This window comes from Oncorhynchus nerka, linkage group LG17, assembly GCF_034236695.1.
Source record: "Oncorhynchus nerka isolate Pitt River linkage group LG17, Oner_Uvic_2.0, whole genome shotgun sequence".
NCBI classification, from domain to species: domain Eukaryota; kingdom Metazoa; phylum Chordata; class Actinopteri; order Salmoniformes; family Salmonidae; genus Oncorhynchus; species Oncorhynchus nerka.
In genome coordinates, this window is record NC_088412.1 from 15,019,932 (window position 1) to 15,043,936 (window position 24,005).

The 24,005-nt window shown below is 45.8% G+C and overlaps 2 protein-coding genes across 5 annotated transcripts in view; one reads left to right on the forward strand and one right to left on the reverse strand.

Annotated features, from left to right (window-relative positions):
* Nucleotides 1–2,292: 2,292 nt before the first annotated feature.
* On the forward strand, nt 2,293–5,876 carry LOC115144759 (ATP-sensitive inward rectifier potassium channel 11-like). The gene has a single exon (XM_029685804.2). The coding sequence runs from the start codon at nt 2,703–2,705 to the stop codon at nt 3,870–3,872; it is 1,170 nt and encodes a 389-aa protein (XP_029541664.1). The 5' UTR covers nt 2,293–2,702; the 3' UTR covers nt 3,873–5,876.
* Nucleotides 5,877–7,438: 1,562 nt separating this feature from the next.
* The window catches only part of LOC115144760 (MOB kinase activator 2-like), a 105,596-nt gene continuing 89,029 nt past the window's right edge, over nt 7,439–24,005 (reverse strand). For all 4 annotated transcript variants that reach the window (XM_029685809.2, XM_029685807.2, XM_029685808.2 and 1 more), the window contains exons 2-5: nt 16,124–16,284; nt 14,899–14,992; nt 8,220–8,344; nt 7,439–7,931 (exon numbers count right to left, since the gene is read on the reverse strand). In XM_029685809.2, coding sequence (XP_029541669.1) covers nt 7,618–7,931; nt 8,220–8,344; nt 14,899–14,992; nt 16,124–16,284 — 694 coding nt within the window. In that variant the 3' untranslated portion in view covers nt 7,439–7,617. The remainder of the gene's footprint in view (nt 7,932–8,219; nt 8,345–14,898; nt 14,993–16,123; nt 16,285–24,005) is intronic.

Here is a 24,005-nt window from a genome sequence, read left to right on the forward strand (position 1 = left end):
CCATCTAGTAACATAATTGTCAATAATTGATTGGACTTATACAATGCTTTTTCTAGTCACCCAAAGCGCTTTAAGGGGGAAGCTCATCTCATCCACCACCAATGTGTAGCACCCAATGTCTTGAGGCAGAATGCTCACCACACATCAGCTATCGGGTGGAGAGGTGAGGAGGGATATATACCTATTAGTAATGAGGGGGATGATTAGGTGGCCATGTTGGAAATGGGGTCAGGTTGGGAATTTAGCCAGGACACCAGGGTTAACACCCCTACTCTTATGATAATTGCCATGGGATCGTTAGTGACCACAGAGAGTAAGAACACCTGTTTAACATTCCATCTGAAAGACAGCATCCTACACAGGGTGATGTCCCCATCACTACCCTGGGGCCTTGGGATATGATCTTAGGAATAGTTCCCCCTTCTGGCCCTCCAACACCACTTCCAGCAGCATCTGATCTATGGCTTAAACCACCAGCTCTGGCTCCCAAGATTGCGCCTTCAATTCCAGTGCTAGGGACTTGTTTTTATTTTTTCTGTCACTAACCTTAACCCTTACCTAACCAGTCAAAATTCATGCCTAAATTTAACCGTCAAGTTGTTCTGTTTTAACCCTATCCCAAACCTTAACCCTTACCTTAAAACAGTCGGATTGAATGGCTAAACTGAACCATCGAAATACTGAAGAGATTCTGTGAGATCTTGTTGCTAATTTAGCAGCACTGAGCTTCTTCTAACCTGCCTGTCTCCCATAGAGATAGTTAGATGACACAACATTGTATCTGTTCTATTATGGCATCTGTGAGAGCGTGGGCAGCGCCATTGAGGCAATCTCCATTTTGAAGTAATCAATTATCTTCTTCTACTACTTCTATGAGTTAGTAAACAAACTGGAAGGGTGCATACTGCCACTGAGTGTGTTGTTTGAGCAGGTATAAAGCCAAGGTTGGCAATTTACTGCCACTGAGTGTGTTGTTTGAGCAGGTATAAAGCCAAGGTTGGCAATTTACTGCCACTGAGTGTGTTGTTTGAGCAGGTATAAAGCCAAGGTTGGCAATTTACTGCCACTGAGTGTGTTGTTTGAGCAGGTATAAAGCCAAGGTTGGCAATTTACTGCCACTGAGTGTGTTGTTTGAGCAGGTATAAAGCCAAGGTTGGCAATTTACTGCCACTGAGTGTGTTGTTTGTTTGAGAGTGTATAAAGCCAAGCCAGGTTGGCAATTTACTGCCACTGAGTGTGTTGTTTGAGCAGGTATAAAGCCAAGGTTGGCAATTTACTGCCACTGAGTGTGTTGTTTGAGCAGGTATAAAGCCAAGGTTGGCAATTTACTGCCACTGAGTGTGTTGTTTGCCAAGGTTGGCAATTTACTGCCACTGAGTGTATAAAGGTATAAAGCCAAGGTTGGCAATTTACTGCCACTGAGTGTGTTGTTTGAGCACTGAGTGTGTTGTTTGAGCAGGTATAAAGCCAAGGTTGGCAATTTACTGCCACTGAGTGTGTTGTTTGAGCAGGTATAAAGCCAAGGTTGGCAATTTACTGCCACTGAGTGTGTTGTTTGAGCAGGTATAAAGCCAAGGTTGGCAATTTACAAGGTTGGTTTGAGCAATTTAAAGCCAAGGTTGGCACTGAGTGTGTTGTTTGAGCAGGTATAAAGCCAAGGTTGGCAATTTACTGCCACTGAGTGTGTTGTTTGAGCAGGTATAAAGCCAAGGTTGGCAATTTACTGCCACTGAGTGTGTTGTTTGAGCAGGTATAAAGCCAAGGTTGGCAATTTACTGCCACTGAGTGTGTTGTTTGAGCAGGTATAAAGCCAAGGTTGGCAATTTACTGCCACTGAGTGTGTTGTTTGAGCAGGTATAAAGCCAAGGTTGGTAATTTACTGCCACTGAGTGTGTTGTTTGAGCAGGTATAAAGCCAAGGTTGGCAATTTACTGCCACTGAGTGTGTTGTTTGAGCAGGTATAAAGCCAAGGTTGGCAATTTACTGCCACTGAGTGTGTTGTTTGAGCTATAAAGCCAAGGTTGGCCTGGTGACCTGTTTGATGGTAAAAGCCAAGGTTATGCCACTGAGTCCTTCCAAGGTTGGCAACTGCCACTGCAGTTATACTTCATTGGCTGAAGTCCCACCCAGTTGACTACTTAAAAATGGCGAAAGTCCTCTAAAATGGGCTTTTGGGAAATGGAGTCCTCTATGTATCTCTATGCTCCCTCATCAGAACAATGGGGCCGGGGTAGTTGTATCACCTCTGGGTAAAACACTCGGGTTAGTAGACGATTACACCACTCCTGTTACGATATATCTACCTCGTTAAAGGTTGGCCTATACATGAGCGAATTCTGTTTTCATCGTGTGGAAAGCGCGCCAGACCGGTGCGTCAACGGCGATGGAAATATCGAGTTGCAGTTCGTGACTGACAGCGGCAGCTGAATCTTCTCATGAGACCTGGGCGGCTATGGTGGTGCCCCTGCCTAACCGATGTGAGGAGCACACATACTTTTAGAGACTGGATGACAGCACAACACTCTCTCCGGACAGCTGCTGTCATTCGGAAGAGTACTGTCACCGGCGGTTGACCTTCGACTAGAAGACACAGTTGAGAAAAGGAATTCCTTAACCAATATATTTCATCAAGAGAAGAGGTAGCCAATCTTCGTAATCCAAAGCAAGTGGTTAGGGGGTGACTAGTAGGCTATGGGAGCATTATGCTTTCCCGAAAAGGACTGATCCCGGACGACTACTTGCTTACCCGCTTGGCTGAGGATGTCCAGCAGCCTAAATTCAAGGCGTTAAAAGCGCGGAAGGCTCGTTTCGTCGCCAAAAACGGAACCTGTAATGTGGCCCACACGAACATTCGCGAACAGGGACGGTTCCTACAGGATGTTTTCACCACTTTAGTGGATCTAAAATGGCTTCACACGCTTATAATTTTCACTATGTCATTTCTGTGCAGCTGGCTGCTGTTTGCAATGGTTTGGTGGCTCATTGCCTTTGCGCACGGCGACCTGGATCAAAAGGGTGACGACTTTGTCCCGTGCGTGACGGACATCCACTCCTTCTCATCTGCGTTCCTTTTCTCCATAGAGGTACAGGTGACCATCGGGTTCGGGGGGCGCATGGTCACAGAGGAATGCTTGTCTGCCATAGTGGTCCTTATCGTTCAGAACATCGTGGGCTTGCTGATTAACGCCATAATGCTGGGGTGTATCTTTATGAAGACGGCCCAGGCCAACCGGCGCGCCGAAACGCTGATCTTCAGCAAGCACGCCGTCATCTCCATCCGAAATAACAAACTGTGCTTTATGATCCGTTTAGGGGACCTGCGGAAGAGCATGATCATCAGTGCCACCGTGCGGATGCAGGTGGTAAGGCGCACCACCACTTCGGAGGGCGAGGTGATCCCCCTGGACCAGATAGACATTCACATGGACAACCCCGTGGGGACCAACGGTATTTTCCTGGTGGTCCCTCTCATCATATGCCACGTTATTGACAAAGACAGCCCGCTCTACGAGCTTTCGCCATTGGATTTACAAAATAATGATATCGAGGTGGTAGTGGTGCTGGAGGGGGTGGTGGAGACCACGGGGATAACAACCCAGGCCCGTACATCCTACCTGTCTGAGGAGATACTGTGGGGGCAGCGCTTTGTGCCCACTATATCCGAGGAGGAGGGCATGTATGCGGTGGACTATTCTAAATTCGGTAACACAGTTAGAGTAGCGACACCCAGCTGCAGTGCCAAGAGACTGGATGAGAAGGGAGGCATCGCCAGGTTTAAACTGCAAGAGCACGCGACCCCGCGGCCGTCGGTGAGAAGGCGGCGGCTCTCACTACGCATGAAGCAATACAGCACAATCAGCCCACTAGCCTAAATAGCCTACTTTTACAGGTATAAAGGAGTTGCCATTGCATTTTGTATGTGAAAGTAATAGATTTGTATTACCTATTGAATTTTAATGGATAACTTTGTAATACTACAGAAATGAAATGTTTATTATGTTCTAGCAGTGTTATTATTCTGTTCCATGGCACCCACAGGGTGTGCAGGCCTTTTTCTTGCCCAGTCCTAACACCTGCTTCAACCAAGGACGTGATTAGCAGTAGCGTGTGTAACAGTATAACTTTAGGCCGTTTCACATCCGTTACACGTGCATCATGGGTAAAACTCACTGCGGAAGCCAGAAAAAAAAATCGATAACCTGCTAGTTCATATGCCTTGCGACCGTGATACAACCATGGAGAGTTACTTCAAGTTGCAAAGAAAACGAGCTGCCTCCACTATTCCAGCATCATCAAATCACCTCTGCTTAGTCTAATACAGTGACAACTAAAAACAATTTAGTCCAATCAACATAAGCTAAATATGTGGCTGGCCGTGGTTCTGATTTGTGAGCGGGAAAAAACGTTGGGTCAATAATATCCATAAAACCTAGCAGTCAATCAAGGAAATGGTTCCAATCGTTTTTCCACCATTTTTCCCATTGTGGATTTTAGAAACACTGAAAATAAGGGCTGTGCTTTGTGTAGGCTTACACAGGAGTGACATTTTGATAACTGTAAATCTCTAGGACAAGGTGACATTTATCAAAATATTTTCCTGTATTTACCCCACAAAAATAAAATACTAATTAGCTGATGTGTCTATCAGAAATAACTACAAATGCAATGAGACTGCCGAATCAAGGCAAAGAATCTCTGGATTAACTATGTAATGTTAGGTAAATGTAGTAATTCATAAATTGGCAAAATGTCTTTAAATTAACAATTCTGTCAACTGTCTTGTGCAAGTTTTAAATTGACACAATACCTGCTAGTAAAACTGTCAGCCAGAGGTGACGTGCAGGATCTTGCAGGGATTCTTGCTTGAGAAATGAATCTTTGCTAAGAAGCCATTTTTGTTTCTTTTTGACTATTTTATATGAACATAATCACAGTAAGGTGCTTACTTGTTACGCCAAAATTTGAAATCGAGATAAAAATGTCTGCACTGGAACTTTAAATAAATAGAATGGTTAAATAGCATTATTTAGAGCCCCCAGATATTAGACTTCTGTTGCATTTAAAGCTGCAATTATGTAACTTTCACATAGAAATATGAGTTATAGATCTGTCAATCATTGAAAGCAATTCTAAGTGCAGTGCAACTTTAATGGGGCTCACACCCACTCCCCCCTGTAATTCATACTCAGCGCTGGACCAGAAGAAAAACCTTCACAGCCTGTGGGTATAGTAAAGACCAGGATCAAAGAACACTGTATTTTGTAGCCCAATAGCTCTATTATAGACTGCAATGTGAATGCGACATTACCTGAAGCATTAGGTGATTTTAGGTGCCTGAATGTCTTGTTTTAGCAATCCCACAATATGCACGTATCAAATACATTCTTAATCAGGGTCCTAAATGAAAACATATGCACATGTATGACGGAATGCAGTTTGATAGATTTATAACATTATGCAAAGTTATGCAAGTACTGTATCCAGTTGGGAGGCAGAAGCCAGTGTGTGTGTACTGGTGCCCAACACTCCCACTGAAGAACGAGCCTCCTGCAGGCTTTCCATCTGGCACTGCATTAAAACCAGTAGAACTGACACTGTGGCCCTTGAGAACTTCAGCACTGCTGATCTACATAATGATGCTCTTGTATGGTAAAAATCACTATGGTTTTTGATAGTGTTTATGCAAAGCTAGACTTCGGCAATAAAGAGGAAATGCCTGTTGAAAAGCACTTGACATGTACTGTGTGTGTGTGTGTGTATATATATATGTAAGGATGATATGCAGAGGAGAGTTTCCTTGACATGTACTGTGTGTGTGTGTGTATATATATGTAAGGATGATATGCAGAGGAGAGTTTCCTTGACATGTACTGTGTGTGTGTATATATATGTGTAAGGATGATATGCAGAGTTTCCTTGACAGAGGAGAGTTTCCTTGACATGTACTGTGTGTGTGTGTGTGTATATATATATGTAAGGATGATATGCAGAGGAGAGTTTCCTTGACATGTACTGTGTGTGTGTATATATATATATATGTAAGGATGATATGCAGAGGAGAGTTTCCTTGACATGTTTTCCGTGTCATATTTCTATGCATGTCACACATCATCAGGTTGACAGAAAACACGAGACCGAGCGGCATTTATGTATTTTATTCGATTATAATCAGCAGAGCTTAAAATATTAAATTGCTTTTAACTTAGTTAATAATTAAAATACATAAAAATAAAAGCCAGAACTGAAGAACCCTGCAAACAAAACCAAATTAAAATAAATAAACAGAGAATAAACCCTCCTCCTCGATACAGAGGCTGTCTGATTGATTCCTCTTTCCTCTCTCTGTACAGTGAAGATGAAGCAGACCGTGCAGCTTTCTATATATGTGTAGGATAACATCTTTCATTAACTACTTTCCTCTTTGATCATTTAAAAAGGGAAAATAAAACCCCAAAAGACAAGGGGCTGGGCTGGGGGGCTTCTTCAGCAATACAGAACAGTAAAGCAGACCACACCATACTTCTCCTTTCTCTCCTCCATTTCTCCCCTCTTTCTGGGCCTGCAGACATTACCAATGTCCTTGTCCTTCTCCTGTGCTGCTAGAGAGGGCAGGGTGGCCAACGCTCCATCACACCGCAGCAAACAGCAGTTCCCTGGGGAAGAGGTCTCCACTCTGCACCAATCTCCCCTGTAACCAGACATGGGCACCAGTCTGTCTTGTAATAGCGGGTCTGGTCATATTAAATAACTTACATAGAATTTTGATATCTTCTTATCTCCCTGTTTGCGTGGCAGTGCCACCCTATGTCTATACTGCCCCCTATGGGTGGCCTCTGGGACAGGGATGTTAAAGAGGGGTTCATCAGGTGAATACATGACTAAAGTAATACGAGAATGACAACTGTAATATTGAAGGGACAGAGTAGTTTTGTGAACAGAGAGAGAGCGAGGGTGGGAGAGAATAATAGCAGTGACTTGTGTTCTCTCTGGTCCTGAGTAGGAAGCGCTTTAATCATCTCAAGATGAACAACTCAAACAGTGATTGGCTAGTATTGTCCCACTAGGTAGTAACGTGGCTCCCTATAGACCCTCCCCCTTCAAGCGAGGAGCCAATACTCATTGTTGAGTCACCTTTTCTCCACACAATAACAACACTGTACAATAGTACGTTCAAGCAAAGCAGTCACCATCCTGAACTGTACTTTAGGCAGAGAACAGAGGGAGAGAAGGGCAAACAGAAACACTGTCTCAAATGAGAAAAACAAATACAACTGAATAAAACCTTTCCAACAGAATAAAATAAAAGTAAAATAAAACCAAAATTAAAATAAAAAACATTACATATTTGTTCCTAGTTTAAATTGCAGAGCAGATGGGAGGGATTTGCCCCTGGAAGGAACAGGCTCACACCAATTCCTGTTGGTGTGGCAACACCCCCTCAAATAAACCTTCCTTCCGGCTGGTTGGTGTCAGTGAAATATCAGGTTAGTGGAAGGTCTCTAAGTCCTGCTGCTGGAGCCTGAGGTCTAGGAAGGGGACCAGGAACGTTTCCATCTCTTCTCTATCTTCATCTTCTACCGTCTTCTTCCCGGGGCTGCTTGTCACGGCACCCCCTGCTCATCTCTCCGTCACGTGGTTGTGTGAGGAGGGGGCCGAGTTAGGGGAGGAAGGGGCGGCGGGTGCTGGGGTGGGGGGCACCGGGGCGCAGAGCATTTCGGACAGGTCGTCCATGATACAGGTCTCCTTGGGGTCGACCAGGTTGAATTCCCTTACGAAAACAATGAAATGTGCGTACAGAGTGTTCAAGTGACCCTGCAGGTCCAGGGCCACTGTCTCCTTAAAATGAGCCCAGTAGAGGTGAGCCAGGACGTGGAAGAGGTACCGGCAAATCTTCTTTACCAAAGAGTCAAACGAGTTGGGGAACTCTTTGCCTGCATGGAGAAAGAGAGGAGAGAAAAGGGAGAACGAGCATGATTAAAAAATATTGTGGTCTTTTTTAGTTGGTTTGGCATTGCCAAGCTATTATCACAATGCCAAAACTGTTCCTAAAGTCCAAAAATCATTTAAGGACTTCTACTACTTGAGACATTAGAGGGCAGCAACGGCACAGTTCCCAAAGTCCCAGCTTCAGTGTGACGTCAGAGGAGAAGAGGCTACAGTAGTGCCGACTGACCACAGCGAGGCTCTGCATGTCTGGAGTGGACCAGAGCTCAACTCACCATATTTCGTAGGGAAGTTTTCCTCTTCTGTGACCAGCTTCTGCACCAGACTCATGACGAAGTCGACGTACTGAGGGGCAGTGCATTTTGTCTTCTTCCCCCTCTCGTCATACCAGTAGTATATTCTGGACACAAACAGAAAGACAAAGTGGGTTATTTTTCTATGTCACTACTGCCTCATGTGTACATACATGCGCTTTGAAATGTACATCATCTCGGCTGTTATTCCTTCATCTAGTAGTTATTGCTGACAAGTCATCTGATATTTAACAGGAACAACCTGGTAGGTTCAATCACTACCTACATCTCATTATTAATCATCTCTGGTAAAAGGATGAGTACGAACTGAGGCAGCTTTCTTGCACGGCAAGGTGTGCTTTTACAGAAACTCAAAATGGCTGAATCATTCACTTCATAATGTTGAAAGATGGAAGACACTAGGCCTATGAGAGAGCTTGTGGTTAGAAGACATATACTCCTACTTTAATCAACAAGCCCCTTTAGAATCTGTGACAGAGCTGCCCCTTTAGAATCTGTGACAGAGCTGCCCCTTTAGAATCTGTGACAGAGCTGCCCCTTTAGAATCTGTGACAGAGCTGCCCCTTTAGAATCTGTGACAGAGCTGCCCAGAGCTTTAGAATCTGTGACAGAGCTGCCCCTTTAGAATCTGTGACAGAGCTGCCCCTTTAGAATCTGTGACAGAGCTGCCCCTTTAGAATCTGTGACAGAGCTGCCCCTTTAGAATCTGTGACAGAGCTGCCCCTTTAGAATCTGTGACAGAGCTGCCCCTTTAGAATCTGTGACAGAGCTGTCATGATTTAACAAGGAATGTAGCTTGTCTACAGCTTTAATGTATCCAATCACGTAGATACATTTTTATAGGCCGTAATTTCTGTAGGCCTAATGGAAGCTTGGGAGTGTAGAGGGAGAGGTCGGATGGAAATTAAGTGAGACATGTAACAGAGGGAAAATGTAGGGAGAAGAACTGTGACTTGGCTAGGTCCATTTTTTGTTGTAAGTCGCTAATACACATAACAAATGGAAAGAACACGTGTAGCAATGGTCGTTTTTGCGACAAAATTTCACCGGCCTGTTCAGGAAGCTACAAAACAGATTCCAAATGCCTGAAAGCTACTGTATGACGGCGATATAACTTCATTGCCCCCTTGCGGTCATACCACGCAATAGGATTTCATGTGGCATTTTGTTCAAATGCTCTTATTGTTTTGACGGAAAACTGGTAAAAAAATAAAATAATAAATCCATTTGTCACATATCCCTAGTGTGGATCTGCCAAACAGGCCTCCAGCCCAGCCAACCACCTCCTAAAATAGACATGTTTGCATATTTTCATTCCAGTGGACTTAGCGAACCCCGTCCTGGCCCTTCCATTTCCTGATTGGGCCGAATTCCCTGCAGTCTCGGAGTAACACGACACTGATCCCCCAGTTGCACGGCCGCTCACTCTGACTGGTCAAACATTTCCGGAGAGGGGTGACCCAGTTAGATGGTGGTTGTAACTGAATGCCGCCCCTCAGGGCTAGCCACGGGGTATCATGAGTTAGCAAGGTCAAATGGCAAGTCAGTGAAGCCGCCAAACAAAACTAGCAAGGCTAGCATGACACTGGCAACCAGGGAATCCTGTACTATAGCTAGCAGTGGGATAGTGACGCTAGGCTGGGCATGAGAGATAAAGGGGTCATAAATTACAGAACACATTACCACAGGCACCACGAGTCAAATAAGAGAACTCAGGGAAGGACCAGCAAGGTCAAAGCTAGCATGGCTAAAGCAAAAGGGAAACAGAGCTATCAGTAGGATAGCTATTAACTAATGAAGCTAGCAGGGTATGGTAGCTGACAGGCTGGCAAAACTAAAAGGGGTAACTGATCTAGCACAGGCACCAAATGAGGCCTTGGGCAGAGCTAGAAAGGTCTGTAGGATCTACCAAGGTCAAGCTAAAAGGCTAATAGCTTGTAAACAACGGTCGGACGATCTCAAAGCTAGCTAGAACGCAGTAGAGGGAAAGGGTGGGTGGAGTGGTGAGCCTTTTTGGCTGAAAATACGTTGACATATGTCTTTCAACCAATTGTGCTCACTGGGATGGTTGTGTTAGCACCAGCAGCGTGGTCTGGGATTACACATCCTGAATGTACATCATCCACATAACTGAACCTGCAGGAGGGATTTACTGACCACAGGCCCAGAACCAACACCAGGACAGGGACTCCACACTGAGGACCTACTGACCACAGGCCCAGAACCAACACCAGGACAGGGACTCCACACTGAGGACCAACACCAGGACAGGGACTCCACTGACCACAGGCCCAGAACCAACACCAGGACAGGGACTCCACACTGAGGACCTACTGACCACAGGCCCAGAACCAACACCAGGACAGGGACTCCACACTGAGGACCTACTGACCACAGGCCCAGAACCAACACCAGGACAGGGACTCCACACTGAGGACCTACTGACCACAGGCCCAGAACCAACACCAGGACAGGGACTCCACACTGAGGACCTACTGACCACAGGCCCAGAACCAACACCAGGACAGGGACTCCACACTGAGGACCTACTGACCACTCTATGCTGAGGAGTTTACAGCACTAACACTCACTGGCTAACATACACACCCCCAGCTACCCCAAAACACAAACTGACACACCCCCAGCTACCTCAAAACAGACAAGCTTACAAAGACTGGTACAGCCCACCAAAAAAAAACACCCACCCATTCACCCACCCACAGAAAATGGGCTTAGATAACTACCAAATGGTCCTGTTCCCATAGCTCATGGAAAGTTCCCCCTAAAATAGCTTCACAATGCCTGGGGCAAGAGGGCATGGACCGTGACTGTGTGTCTCAGTTGTGAGATGGGTGCGTTCATGCCAGGCGGAGGAAGGAAAGGTCGGGGTGCTGTTACTGTGGAACACCATTAGCCTGACTGGCTGGCTACAGGACGCCACCGCCTAAACTCAGCAACAAAAAAAAAAACACAGTTTTTCCATGCTTGTTCAATGAACCATAAACAATTAATGAACATGCATCTGTGGAACGGTCGTTAAGACACTAACAGCTTACAGGCGGTAGGCAATTAAGGTCAAAGTTATGAAAACTTAGGACACTAAAGAGGCCTTTCTACTGACTCTGGAAAAACACCAAAAGAAAGATGCCCAGGGTTCCTGCTCATCTGCATGAACATGTCTTAGGCATGCTGCAAGGAGGTATGAGGACTGCAGATGTGGCCTAAGACAGCGTTCCAGGGAGACAGTGGCAGACCACGTAACAACACCTGCACAGGATTGGTACATCCGAAGATCACACCTGCGGAACAGTTACAGGATGGCAACAACATCTGCCTGAGTTACACCAGGAACACACAATCCCTCCAGCAGTGCTCAGACTGTCCGCAATAGGCTGAGAGAGGCTGGACTGAGGGCTTGTATGCCTGTTGTAAGGCCGGTCCTCACCAGACATCACCGGCAACAACGTCACCTATGGGCACAAACCCACCGTCGCTGGACCAGACAGGACTGGCAAAAAGTGCTCTTCACTGACGAGTCACGGTTTTGTCTCACCAGGGGTGATGGTCGGATTCGCATTTATCGTCGAAGGAAGGAGCATTACACCGAGGCCTGTACTCTGGAGCGGGATTGATTTGGAGGTGCAGGGTTCGTCATGGTCTGAGGCGGTGTGTCACAGCATCATCAGACTGAGTGTGTTGTCATTGCAGGCAATCTCAACGCTGTTCGTTACAGGGAAGACATCTTCCTCCCTCATGTGGTACTCTTCCTGCAGGCTCATCCTGACATGATCCTCCAGCATGACAATGCCACCAGCCATACTGCTCGTTCTGTGTGTGATTTCCTGCAAGACAGGAATATCAGTGTTCTGCCAAGGCCAGTGAAGAGCCCGGATCTCAATCCCATTGAGCATGTCTGGGACCTGTTGCATCGGAGGGTGAGGGCTAGGGCCATTCCCCCAGAAATGTCTGGGAACTTGCAGGTGCCTTAATGGAGGATTTGGGTAACATTTCAAGGCAAGAATGGGCAAATCTGGTGCAGTCCACGAGGAGGAGATGCACTGCAGTATTTAATGCAGCAGGTGGCCACACCAGATACTGACTGTTACTTTTGATTTTGACCTCCCCTTTGTTCAGGGACACATTATTCAATTTCTGTTAGTCACATGTCTGTGGAACTTGATCAGTTTATGTCTCAGTTGTTGAATCTTGTGTAAATATTTGTACGAAGCATAACATGTCAAATTTGCTGAAAATAAAACGCAGTTGACAGTGAGAGGACGTTTCTTTTTTTGCTGAGTTGATATTACAGCTACAACCCTCCTTGGAAACACTGGAGGCATCCGGATTCATGGGGTTTGGAAAGGTACTTCACTACAATAATTGCACACTTTGTACAGCCACATCTATTTAGCCGTTTTCTACCATGTAGCGTATTATTGTGACCTAACAATATGCTTCACCATACAGGATCCCTTCACATGCCTGACACAGAACATCAACCTCTCCCACTCTTTAGGGTGTGGGTCCCCACAGTAGCAGAGAAGGGGACAGCGGGTGTGGGTCCCCACAGTAGCAGAGAAGGGGACAGCGGGTGTGGGTCCCCACAGTAGCAGAGAAGGGGACAGCGGGTGTGGGTCCCCACAGTAGCAGAGAAGGGGACAGCGGGTGTGGGTCCCCACAGTAGCAGAGAAGGGGACAGCGGGTGTGAGTCCCCACAGTAGCAGAGAAGGGGACAGCGGGTGTGGGTCCCCACAGTAGCAGAGAAGGGGACAGCGGGTGTGGGTCCCCACAGTAGCAGAGAAGGGGACAGCGGGTGTGGGTCCCCACAGTAGCAGAGAAGGGGACAGCGGGTGTGGGTCCCCACAGTAGCAGAGAAGGGGACAGCAGGTGTGGGAAAATACAGTAATGTTAAATGGGGTCAACCCTGTAACATGTTAGTCACCTGACAAATCTGGCATTTCTCAACAGCTTCTCCATTGTTTGTTTTTCCTCTGTCACTACCTCCCCGTGTTTGTAGTGTGGTTTAGCCTAAATGTGTGGATGTGTTTTTTTACGGTCCTATAACTAGCTGTAGGTGAGGGGAGCCTCTTTCTAAGACGCTACCCCGCCCCGACAGGGTCAACTCATTGGGTAAATACTCAGTCAACCTCCTCCACTCTGCTTGACAGGGATGAACAGGCCTCCATGTTATGTCTAACACTTGTTTCACTACTGCAGCGGGATGCCCTGCCTTTGTACCGAGGTAGATAAACAGGAGCTCTCTGTACTGAGTATAGGTATTCCTTTATGAACAACGATGGCTGACGGTGATATTTTACGACCCTGTTTGGACTTCTGAGCTAAACTATCAGAGTGCTGGTATAGTGATGACTCATGTTCTCCCATAATGACTTCTATATGTTTGAAAGGGTTTTACGACAGGGGCAATAACTATTAGCTAGATAGTTACGTTGGCATTGGAATGCACAGAAATAAAATCTCCTCAGAACGGTTTGATCTCTGCTCTCTATCCTCACTATGCACCAGTCCAGACAGGAACACTGTGTTCAGAGACCTGACTATGCACCAGTGCAGACAGAAACACTGTGTTCAGAGACCTCACTATGCATCAGTCCAGACAGGAACACTGTGTTCAGAGACCTCACTATGCACCAGTGCAGAAAGGAACACTGTGTTCAGAGACCTCACTATGCACCAGTCCAGACAGGAACACTGTGTTCAGAGACCTCACTATGCACCCAGTGCAGAAAGGAACACTGTGTTCAGAGACCTCACTATGCACCAGTCCAGACAGGAACACTGTGTTCAGAGACCTCACTATGCACCAGTGCAGACAGGAACACTGTTCAGAGACCTCACTATGCACCAGTCCAGACAGGAACACTGTGTTCAGAGACCTCACTATGCACCAGTGCAGAAAGGAACACTGTGTTCAGAGACCTCACTATGCACCAGTCCAGACAGGAACACTGTGTTCAGAGACCTCACTATGCACCAGTCCAGACAGGAACACTGTGTTCAGAGACCTCACTATGCACCAGTGCAGACAGGAACACTGTGTTCAGAGACCTCACTATGCACCAGTCCAGACAGGAACACTGTGTTCAGAGACCTCACTATGCACCAGTCCAGACAGGAACACTGTGTTCAGAGACCTCACTATGCACCAGTGCAGACAGGAACACACGATACCTCAGAAAGGCTCATGTGATTCGAGAATACTCGCAGCATATTCCAACATTCTTTGACTAACATTAGATACCTCTAAAGTTCTCAACTTTAGAACACACACACAGAGACAGACACACACAGAGACACAGAGAGAGAGAGAGAGAGACAGACAGACACACAGAGAGAGAGACCCAGAGAGAGAGAGAAAGAGAGACAGACGAGCCAGCGAGCCAGCCAGAGCGCCAGACAGAGACAGAGAGCCAGACAGAGAAGGGACACAAACAACAGAAAGACATAGGGAACATTGAGTACAGCCCTGTGGTCAGGAGCTCTCCTGCTTTCAACAGACGGTCTGTTGCCGTGTCAGCGCATCCTTGATAAATTATCCAATGGGTTTTGAGACTGATAGATAACCCAATTGGAGGTTAGAGAACTGATGAATAAACCAATGGTGGGGGAGATGACTTACGTGTTGCAGGCCGTCATGGCTTGACAGGTGTCCCCAGTACAGAACTCTGAGATGGTGCTGTACTGCAGGTTTATTAGATTGAAGAAGGTCGTCGCTGAAGGGAGAGAATAGAAACACACTCAGTAATACCCACAGTCTGCTCAAGGCCGAGCCTCGTCAAATAGTCTACATACATCAAATTCCTTCAAATACTTAGGCTGCTACTTTGAAGTATTTGATATGCTATTTGATCCAAGTACTGTTCTTGAACACAATCATTCTGCAGTGTAATGTTTACAGTGAATGGAACAAACAACCCAATGTTTTGTTGACTATATTTCACGTAGAACGGTACAGTTCTGCCCCAGGTATAAGACAGAGGGGGACGAGGTTGGAGGTATTGGCAGGTTACTGAACTGTTGGCTCCATTCATGACCGGAATTTGGCAACTTCTTTATATGTTTCTCAGGCTTCTTTGGCAAATGTTTGTGGCCAAATGTACATAGCATACAATGTTATTAACAGTTCACAAAAAAAGTGGCTGAAGTCAAGCATTCTTCCCAAGACGAGCGCCGTTTGAGTTCCAAGGCCAATTCTATTAGTGGTTGATACGAGTCGATACGGACGGGGCTTGGCCGAGTTGCCTAACTCCCTGATTTCACGCAGAAAAATGCAGTCGCAGGCTAAAACACGTTCCATTTGTTTTTACATGATGCGGTTTCTCAACACAGACTGATAAAACAGGGTGTTACAGGACTTACAAACCCCCAGAGAAGATGCCTGTAAACTATCAACAGCAGATATTCTTGTATCGTATAATATTTAAGATAATAGTTAACCATTTGGGGAGAAGGCACTAGATAAAAACACTATAGAACAGGCAGCGGATTGTCAATGGAGGATGTAGCCATTTCATCCTGCAGGAAACTACAGGGGCTCAGACACTTCCAGGCGAGATGTCTAAGATGGAGGTGCCTGAGATGATGTTGTTCTTATAGAGTCATTATATAACGTAAGGAGCTGAACCTGGAGCTAAACTTACAGAGGATTTATCTGCAGTGCTGTTATAGAATACACATCCAAAGAGAAGACACTGAAAAAGGCAGAAATTTAGATTCTGAGTACCGGGGCGATATAAGTAAATCTGTCGAGTGTTTAGCTTTTCTGGGAGCGTTATCTTGTGTCTGGTGGAACCTCAAATATGACCCAAAAATGATTTCATTCTGATCAGCTGCTGGTAACTCACTGTTGCTGGCGAGCCATTCGTTGAGGTCTATCTCCCTGGGCAGCAGCACCAGCTCTTTGAGGTCGAAGTCGACCACGCGTACTTTAGTGAACTCCGCCTCCAGATACTGCTTCTTCTCTTCCGCTGGCGGCTTCTTCCCATTGGGCTTCGTCTTAGACTTCCTGTAGGGGACAGGAAGAGAAAGGGGGACAGGTTAGAGCAATTCACAGGGACATTCACAGATGAAAGAGGAACTTTTTAGAACTCTTCAGTTGGACTCAAATCAAGACAGGGACTGCAGCTAGCAACTAAAGTATGACATTGTAAATGGGTGGTTTCGGATGCATTAAATGCACGTTAACGGAAAGTGGATCTGAATATGTAAACAGCCTTTAGCCACTGCTAGCAGACAACCCTGTGTTTCACACTCACAGGTCTGCGCCGGGGTCACCGTGTCTCTCCCACTGTGGGATTTTGAGCCCGCTGAGGTCCATGCACCCAGCGTCTGTACAGACAGCTTTTTGTTCAAGTACCTGACCCAGAGCGTGACTCCTGACCTGCCGTTAGGACCAGTTACCACACAGTTAGCCGCCCACAGCGCCATGTACTTCCAGCACTATTTTTTAGCAGGGGACTGTCATATCACACTCCCACGACACTTCCAGGTCCAAAACCCTCCGCCCCCCCACCTGAAAATCGTGTCCACTAATACAGCCTATCCAGGGGTTAACTGTTGAATGGGTTAACAGGCTAGTGAAACAAGTACAGACAAAGGCAGGGTTGTGGGACAAAGCAGGCTTGGCTCAATTGAAGGAAAGACCATTACAGCACAGAGAGGTATTACGTTTGTTTTCCTATTTTCTGGCATCCCTCTTCATGGCAGTCAAGTGTTCAGGGTTTAACATCTTGGGGTTTTCACTGAGCTCTGACTTCTATGGAGTTTCAGAGTACCACTCTAGAACACGATTAGCATTCCAACGGCTTAATTCCACGCTCCCTCTTCAGTATTTCCCTTCCTCTACATTTCCATTTCCTTCCCTCGCTCTCTCCCTCTCTTTTTGCTGTCTTCAGTTTGGGTTTGTTTAAGGACAGGGGAGTTTCACTTTCTGCCCTGAATTTATTGCGCCTCTGTTGACCTTAATTTCCACCCCTCCACTCCAGTCCACAACCTGTCTAAACACAATATAACCCCCCCCTCCCATGTGTTCTTGGCTCAAACCTTTCCCTCTCAGATCCGAACTCCTGGAAGACTGGCGCAGGTCCAGAATCAGGAGGAACAACGTGAGAGCAGTGTGGCTCTGATGACAGTCTATTCAGCAGGAGCCAATCAGAAGCATACATCTGTGCTTTCCAGTTAAAACACACACATTGAAAGACAGAGGAAACTACCATTAAATGTACAGATAATGTCTAGAACGTTCACTGCCAACTTCTCATGTTTGAGGACTTCTGTAACCTCTACTGAACTCATTTTGCCACGGGGGCCGAATTGAAAATGTGTTTTATTTCCTTGCCGTCAAAATGTGGAAAATAATTTCCTCTTGACATGGTGTTGGGAATATAATACTCCCTGACTGTCTAGCTTCCATTTCAGTCATTCTTACCGAGCCGGACAGTCAAGAAACTGCATGTATAAATGTCCATTATCCTTCTACAGTTTCCTTTTGAATTTATTGAATATATTTTGAATTTGAATATACATACATACAAACACTTATAAATATACATATATAGAAATATAAACATATATATAAATAAAAAGAATACACTACCATTCAAAAGTTTGAGTTCACTTAAAAATATCCTTGTTTTTGAAAGCACATTTATTGTCCATTAAAATAACATCAAATTGACCAGAAATAGTGTTGACATTGTTAATGTTGTAAATGACTATTGTAGCTGGAAACGGCAGATTTATATGGACTATCTACATAGGCGTATAGTGTATGTAAACTTCTGACCCATCAGTTAGGATCACCACTTTATTTTAAGAATGTGAAATGTCAGAATAATAGCAGACATAATTATTTATTTCAGCTTTTATTTAGTTAATCACGTTCCCAGTGGGTCAGACGTTTACATACATTCAATTAGTATTTGATAGCATTGCCTTGAAATTGTTTAACTTAGAACAAATGTTTCGGGTAGCCTTCCACAAGCTTCCCACAATAAGTTGGGTGAAGTTTGGCCCATTCCTCCTGACAGAGCTGGTGTAACTGAGTCAGCTTTGTAGGTCTCCTTGCTCGCACATGCTTTTTCAGTTCTGCCTACAAATTTTCTATAGGATTGAGGTCAAGGCTTTGTGATGGCCACTCCAATACCTGGACTTTGTTGTCTTTAAGCCATTTTGCCACAACTTTGGAAGTATGCTTGGGGTCATTGTCCATTTGGAAGTACCATTTGTGACAAAGCTTTAACTTCCTGACTGACTGAGATTTTGCTTTAATATATCCACATAATTTTCTTTCCTCATGGTGCCATCTATTTTGTGAAGTGCATCAGTCCCTCCTGCAGAACCCCCACAACATGATGCTGCCACCCCTGTGCTTCACAGTTGGGATGGTGTTCTTCGGTTTGCAAGCTTCCCCCTTTTCCTCCAAACATAATGATGGTCATTATGGCAAAACAGTTCATTTTTGTTTCATCAGACCAGAGGGCATTTCTCCAAAAAAGTACCATCTTTGTCCCAATGTGCAGTTGCAAACCGCAGTCTGGCTTTTATATGGCAGTTTTGGAGCAGTGGCTTCTTCCTTGCTGAGCGGCCTTTCAGGTTATGTCGATTATAGGACTCATTTTACTGTGGATATAGATACTTTTGTACCCGTTTTCTCCAGCATCTTCACAAGGTCCTTTGCTGTTGTTCTGGGATTGATTTACACTTTTCGCACCAGATTACGTTCAACTCTAGGAGACAGAACGCGTCTACTTCCTGAGTGGTATGACAGTTGCATGGTCCCATGGTGTTTATACTTGCGTACTATTGTTTGTACAGATGAACGTGGTACCTTAAGGCGTTTGGAAATTGCTCCCAAGGATTACATTTACATTTAAAGTCATTTAGCAGACGCTCTTATCCAGAGCGACTTACAAATTGGTGCATTCACCTTATGACATCCAGTGGAACAGTAGTGCATCTAAATCTTTTAAGGGGGATGAGAGGGATTACTTTATCCTATCCTAGGTATTCCTTAAAGAGGTGGGGTTTCAGGTGTCTCCGGAAGGTGGTGATTGACTCCGCTGTCCTGGCGTCGTGAGGGAGTTTGTTCCACCATTGGGGGGCCAGAGCAGCGAACAGTTTTGACTGGGCTGAGCGGGAACTGTACTTCCTCAGTGGTAGGGAGGCGAGCAGGCCAGAGGTGGATGAACGCAGTGCCCTTGTTTGGGTGTAGGGCCTGATCAGAGCCTGGAGGTACTGAGGTGCCGTTCCCCTCACAGCTCCGTAGGCAAGCACCATGGTCTTGTAGCGGATGCGAGCTTCAACTGGAAGCCAAGCAAAGAGGCACTGAGTAGATGTCCTAACCTACTTGCCAAAACTATAGATTGTTAACAAGAAATTTGTGGAGTGGATGAAAAACGAGTTTGAATGACTCCAACCTAAGTGTATGTAAACCTCCGACTTCAACTGTAATATATACATTTATTTTTTTGGGACCTCCCAGCTCTATGGTCTGACTCACTGTCCCGAGGACTAGAGGGCTGTAGATTAGAAATGAGAGACACACACAAACCAGTAGACAGGGCTGGTCCCTGGTCAGTTCTTGAGCATTACTGCGGGACCAGGATGGCGACAGCTGTCCAGGCAATGAGATGGACTTATAGAGAGAGGCAGAGCGATTGAAGTAGAGAGTGAGGGTCATTGACAGAGCCAACAGCTGTGAGATCCAGTCAACCATGCAGCTATTGAACCCACAACTGTCAGGCCCCTATAAAGACCTTCAATCAAATCTGAGTTGGCGAATTTGGTTATTGAATTTAAAAAAGGATTTCACACACACACACACACACACATTCCTCCCAGAATAAGACAGGCCCTCAGTGTTCAGTCTTGTCCGTTTCTCCTCCAGAAACCATCCTGAGACTTCAAAGTCATGCACGCAAAAACCCTGACAAATACAAACACACTTCAAGTAGTCTGATTGAATAACCCATTAATGTTGGCTAGACTAGGTCCCTGAACACTATTATTTGAGTCCCAGTCTTAAGAGACCCAGCTGGTGAGCGTGACTACATAGTCTATGGCATGCGTGGTTTCCTCCTAGTACCAGACAGTGCCAACTTCCTGTCCATTCACCAGCCAGAGACATGTCTGACCCTGGCCTCTGGTCTGATCTAGCCTGGTCAGCAGGATGCATACAATGCCTTTTATGGCAAAGACCCTGCCTGGGAGAACTTTACCAAGAGCAGGCACAGTCCTATGTGAGTATCAGGGGAGGGGTACTAGCAGAGAGGAAGTTCTCTGTATCCTAAAATAAACTAATTGCTCCAGGATGTACCTCCTTGTACCACACATATGTGGGAAGGAGGCAGGGTTTGGAAAATGAGGAAATTAGGGAAAAGGCGAGACAGGAAGTGGCTTAGTGATAGAGAATGTTTTCAAAAGAAAAAAAAAAAGTTGGCCAAGAGGGCAGAGAAAGATTAAGAGAAAGGCCTGAGCCAGATGAGAGACGGCAGTGTAAGGCCTCAGGCTCTTGACCCTGGACAGGTGAGAGGTTAGAGAGGGCAGTGTAAGGCCTCAGGCTCTTGACCCTGGACAGGTGAGAGGTTAGAGAGGGCAGTGTAAGGCCTCAGGCTCTTGACCCTGGCCAGGTGAGAGGTTAGAGAGGGCAGTGTAAGGCCTCAGGCTCTTGACCCTGGACAGGTGAGAGGTTAGAGAGGGCAGTGTAAGGCCTCAGGCTCTTGACCCTGGACAGGTGAGAGGTTAGAGAGGGCAGTGTAAGGCCTCAGGCAGTGTTAAGGCCTCAGGCTCTTGACCCTGGCCAGGTGAGAGGTTAGAGAGGGCAGTGTAAGGCCTCAGGCTCTTGACCCTGGACAGGTGAGAGGTTAGAGAGGGCAGTGTAAGGCCTCAGGCTCTTGATCCTGGACAGGTGAGAGGTTAGAGAGGGCAGTGTAAGGCCTCAGGCTCTTGACCTTGGACAGGCGAGTCTGTGGTCACAGAGAGGGAGAGACAGGTCGAGATGAAAGACAATGAATGATGGAAAAGGGAAGAGGGGAGGGAGAATAAAGAGGGAAATAGAAGGGGAAGAAAAGAGAGAGACTCATTAATAATTAGCTAGGAGTGTTATCTGCAGTGTCCCAGACTTTAAATTAGGCCAGGAAAAATCAGCCCACTGGTGCATGGGAAGACTGATGTAGCATGGGAAAATAGGACCTTTCCCACCACAAAGAAGTGGTAGACTGTGACAAACTCAGGAAGAGGAGAACAGAGTGACCGCGTTGGTGTTTCTGGAAACTTCTGTGGATCGTTTCAGAAGTGGACCATTCAGTGCCTGTGACCATCACTCTTCAAGTCCAGAAAATCCACAGGTTTATCTACCACTGTGCAGTTTCCAATGCTCCTCATCAGAAGTCAACTAGTATTGTAGGCCTGTAAGAAAAAGGCTGTGTGGCTGCCGAACGTGCAGTGTTCAAGACTAAAATAGATAACCCACTAACGAGGCAGCCTTCTGGCAGGTACCACACAAGACTGGCTGTTACTGCCCCAACAACCTGCTTCCAAGTAATAGCATCATCATCATCATCATCATCACCACCATCCTCATCATCACCACCACCACTTGGGAACACACGTTACAGAGGAATTAGCTGGAAGTGTTTTGACTGTATGTATTATGCCAACAGTGCTGGATTTAAGTAGGCAACCTTGGAATCGAGCCACATGGCCACTTTGTACACATGGCTGGTTAACTCTTTAGTTATCACCTGAACAACGAAACATGCACCAAGTCCACCTACACTGAGGCACGAACACACGGATACTTTAAGGATTGGAACAAGAGCTTTCCTCATTTATATTAGTGCATTGACTGCAGTATGCAATCTAAGCACATTTGGTATGACTTACCCCTTTGCTAACTTTACCCATGTATTTACTTTCCCCTCAGTCAGTGTCACCTGCTGCCAAGCCCAATATTGCACAACTGTTGCTTAAATTGCCTGGTGAATTTGGGAAGCATCTAACAATTGGCATATGGAAGTGGTTAATGCAATCTGTGACAGGGAACAACATTCAGCATCCATTCGACACAGTTCAAGTAAACAAGATGGCTTCCAGCACACTGAGCACAGATCTAGGATCAGCTAACCCTAACCCTCCCCAAAACCCTCAAAAAAAGAGGAAAAACACATTGTCCTCATGATGGTTGAGGTTTTGATTTAGGGAGAACTTGTGCTTGGAGCGTAAACAACAAAGTTATGCCAGACAATGTGAGGAGTTTTTCCCCCCTGAAGAGTAGCTATGATGGATTTCTGAAGCGCCGACTGAGCAGGTTTCCATGTAGCCCCGGTATGTGGAGGTGAACTCCGTCCACACCAGAGAAACATGCTGCTTTTCTTACCACCTGGACTTAATGCAACACCAGCTGACCAGCAGTGTTTTCAGTGGAAAACCACCCTACAGTATTTACAGTGACGACAGAAGAGACAAGACAACATCAGGAACAGAGGCGGAGATGTTCTTGCTGTACTTTTTGGACCAGCAAAACATAAACGTGAACAACAACCCTAGCAACAAAGCAAAACAACCCCAAGATAAGTCAGAGGCCAAAACATAATTTACATTTTATTTAACCAGGTAGGCTAGTTGAGAACAAGTTCTCATTTACAACTGCGACCTGGTCAAGATAAAGCAAAGCAGTGCGACAAACACAGTTACACATGAGATAAACAAACGTACAGTCAATAACACAATTGATTCACAAAAAGTGAATCAATCCAAAGTAAAAAAGGTTCCTTCCTCCTGTTGTGATCTGACATTGGCATTTTAGTCATTTAGCAGATGCTCTTATCCTGAGAGATTTACAGTAGTGAGTAGATACATATTTGTTCCATTGGCAGTTTTCATCCCAACTGTAATAGAGGATCAATACGTGAGCAAGATGCTTGAACCCTACTGCATACACTCAGCTCTTCTCCATTTTGTAAGGACAAACTTTGGCTTGAGAATATCAGCTTTAGATTCCTTGATTCCAGTTAGACCTACAGATCTATTTCAGGCATCTAAATTGAGTATACTTCTCAATGGCTCTTTTCCCTGAAAACCCACAGACCGAGGAGGTGCAGGCCGAGCCAGCCGAGCCATAACAGCCATTACTGGGTTATAAAGATACAGGAGTAAGGGCAGAAATCTCCATACGTATCATACTCAGCTAGTCTCGGAGGAAATGTGTAACAATGGCAGTCTTTTCTGATTTCTTTGACTTTTAGAAGTCACGGCCAAACTGTCCTGAGGCCTGTTTGATGCAAGTCTTCTATAGCCATGTGACGTCTGTTACATCGGTTTTTCTTATTAACCTTGTTGAATGTACTTTCATGCCATGTTACCCACAGTCACATTCATTTCCCTTCACGGCACAGAGGATCACTGGACAGAGGCTCGCGGTCCCTCCTCCCCATGCCTCTGTGCTGCCATAAGGTTACTTCTAAGCGTCACTCTGTTCACTACATGCGTGTGGGATCTTTGGAGCAGCGGACACTTACATTTTTACTTTTTTGATTTGACCCCCTTTTCTCCCCAATTTCGTGGTATGGTGCGTGATGAGACAAGGATATCCCTACCGGCCAAACCCTCCCTGACCCGGACGACGCTAGGCCAAAACCCTCCCTGACCCGGACGACGCTAGGCCTATTTCGTGGTATGGTGCGTGATGAGACAAGGATATCCCTACCGGCCAAACCCTCCCTGACC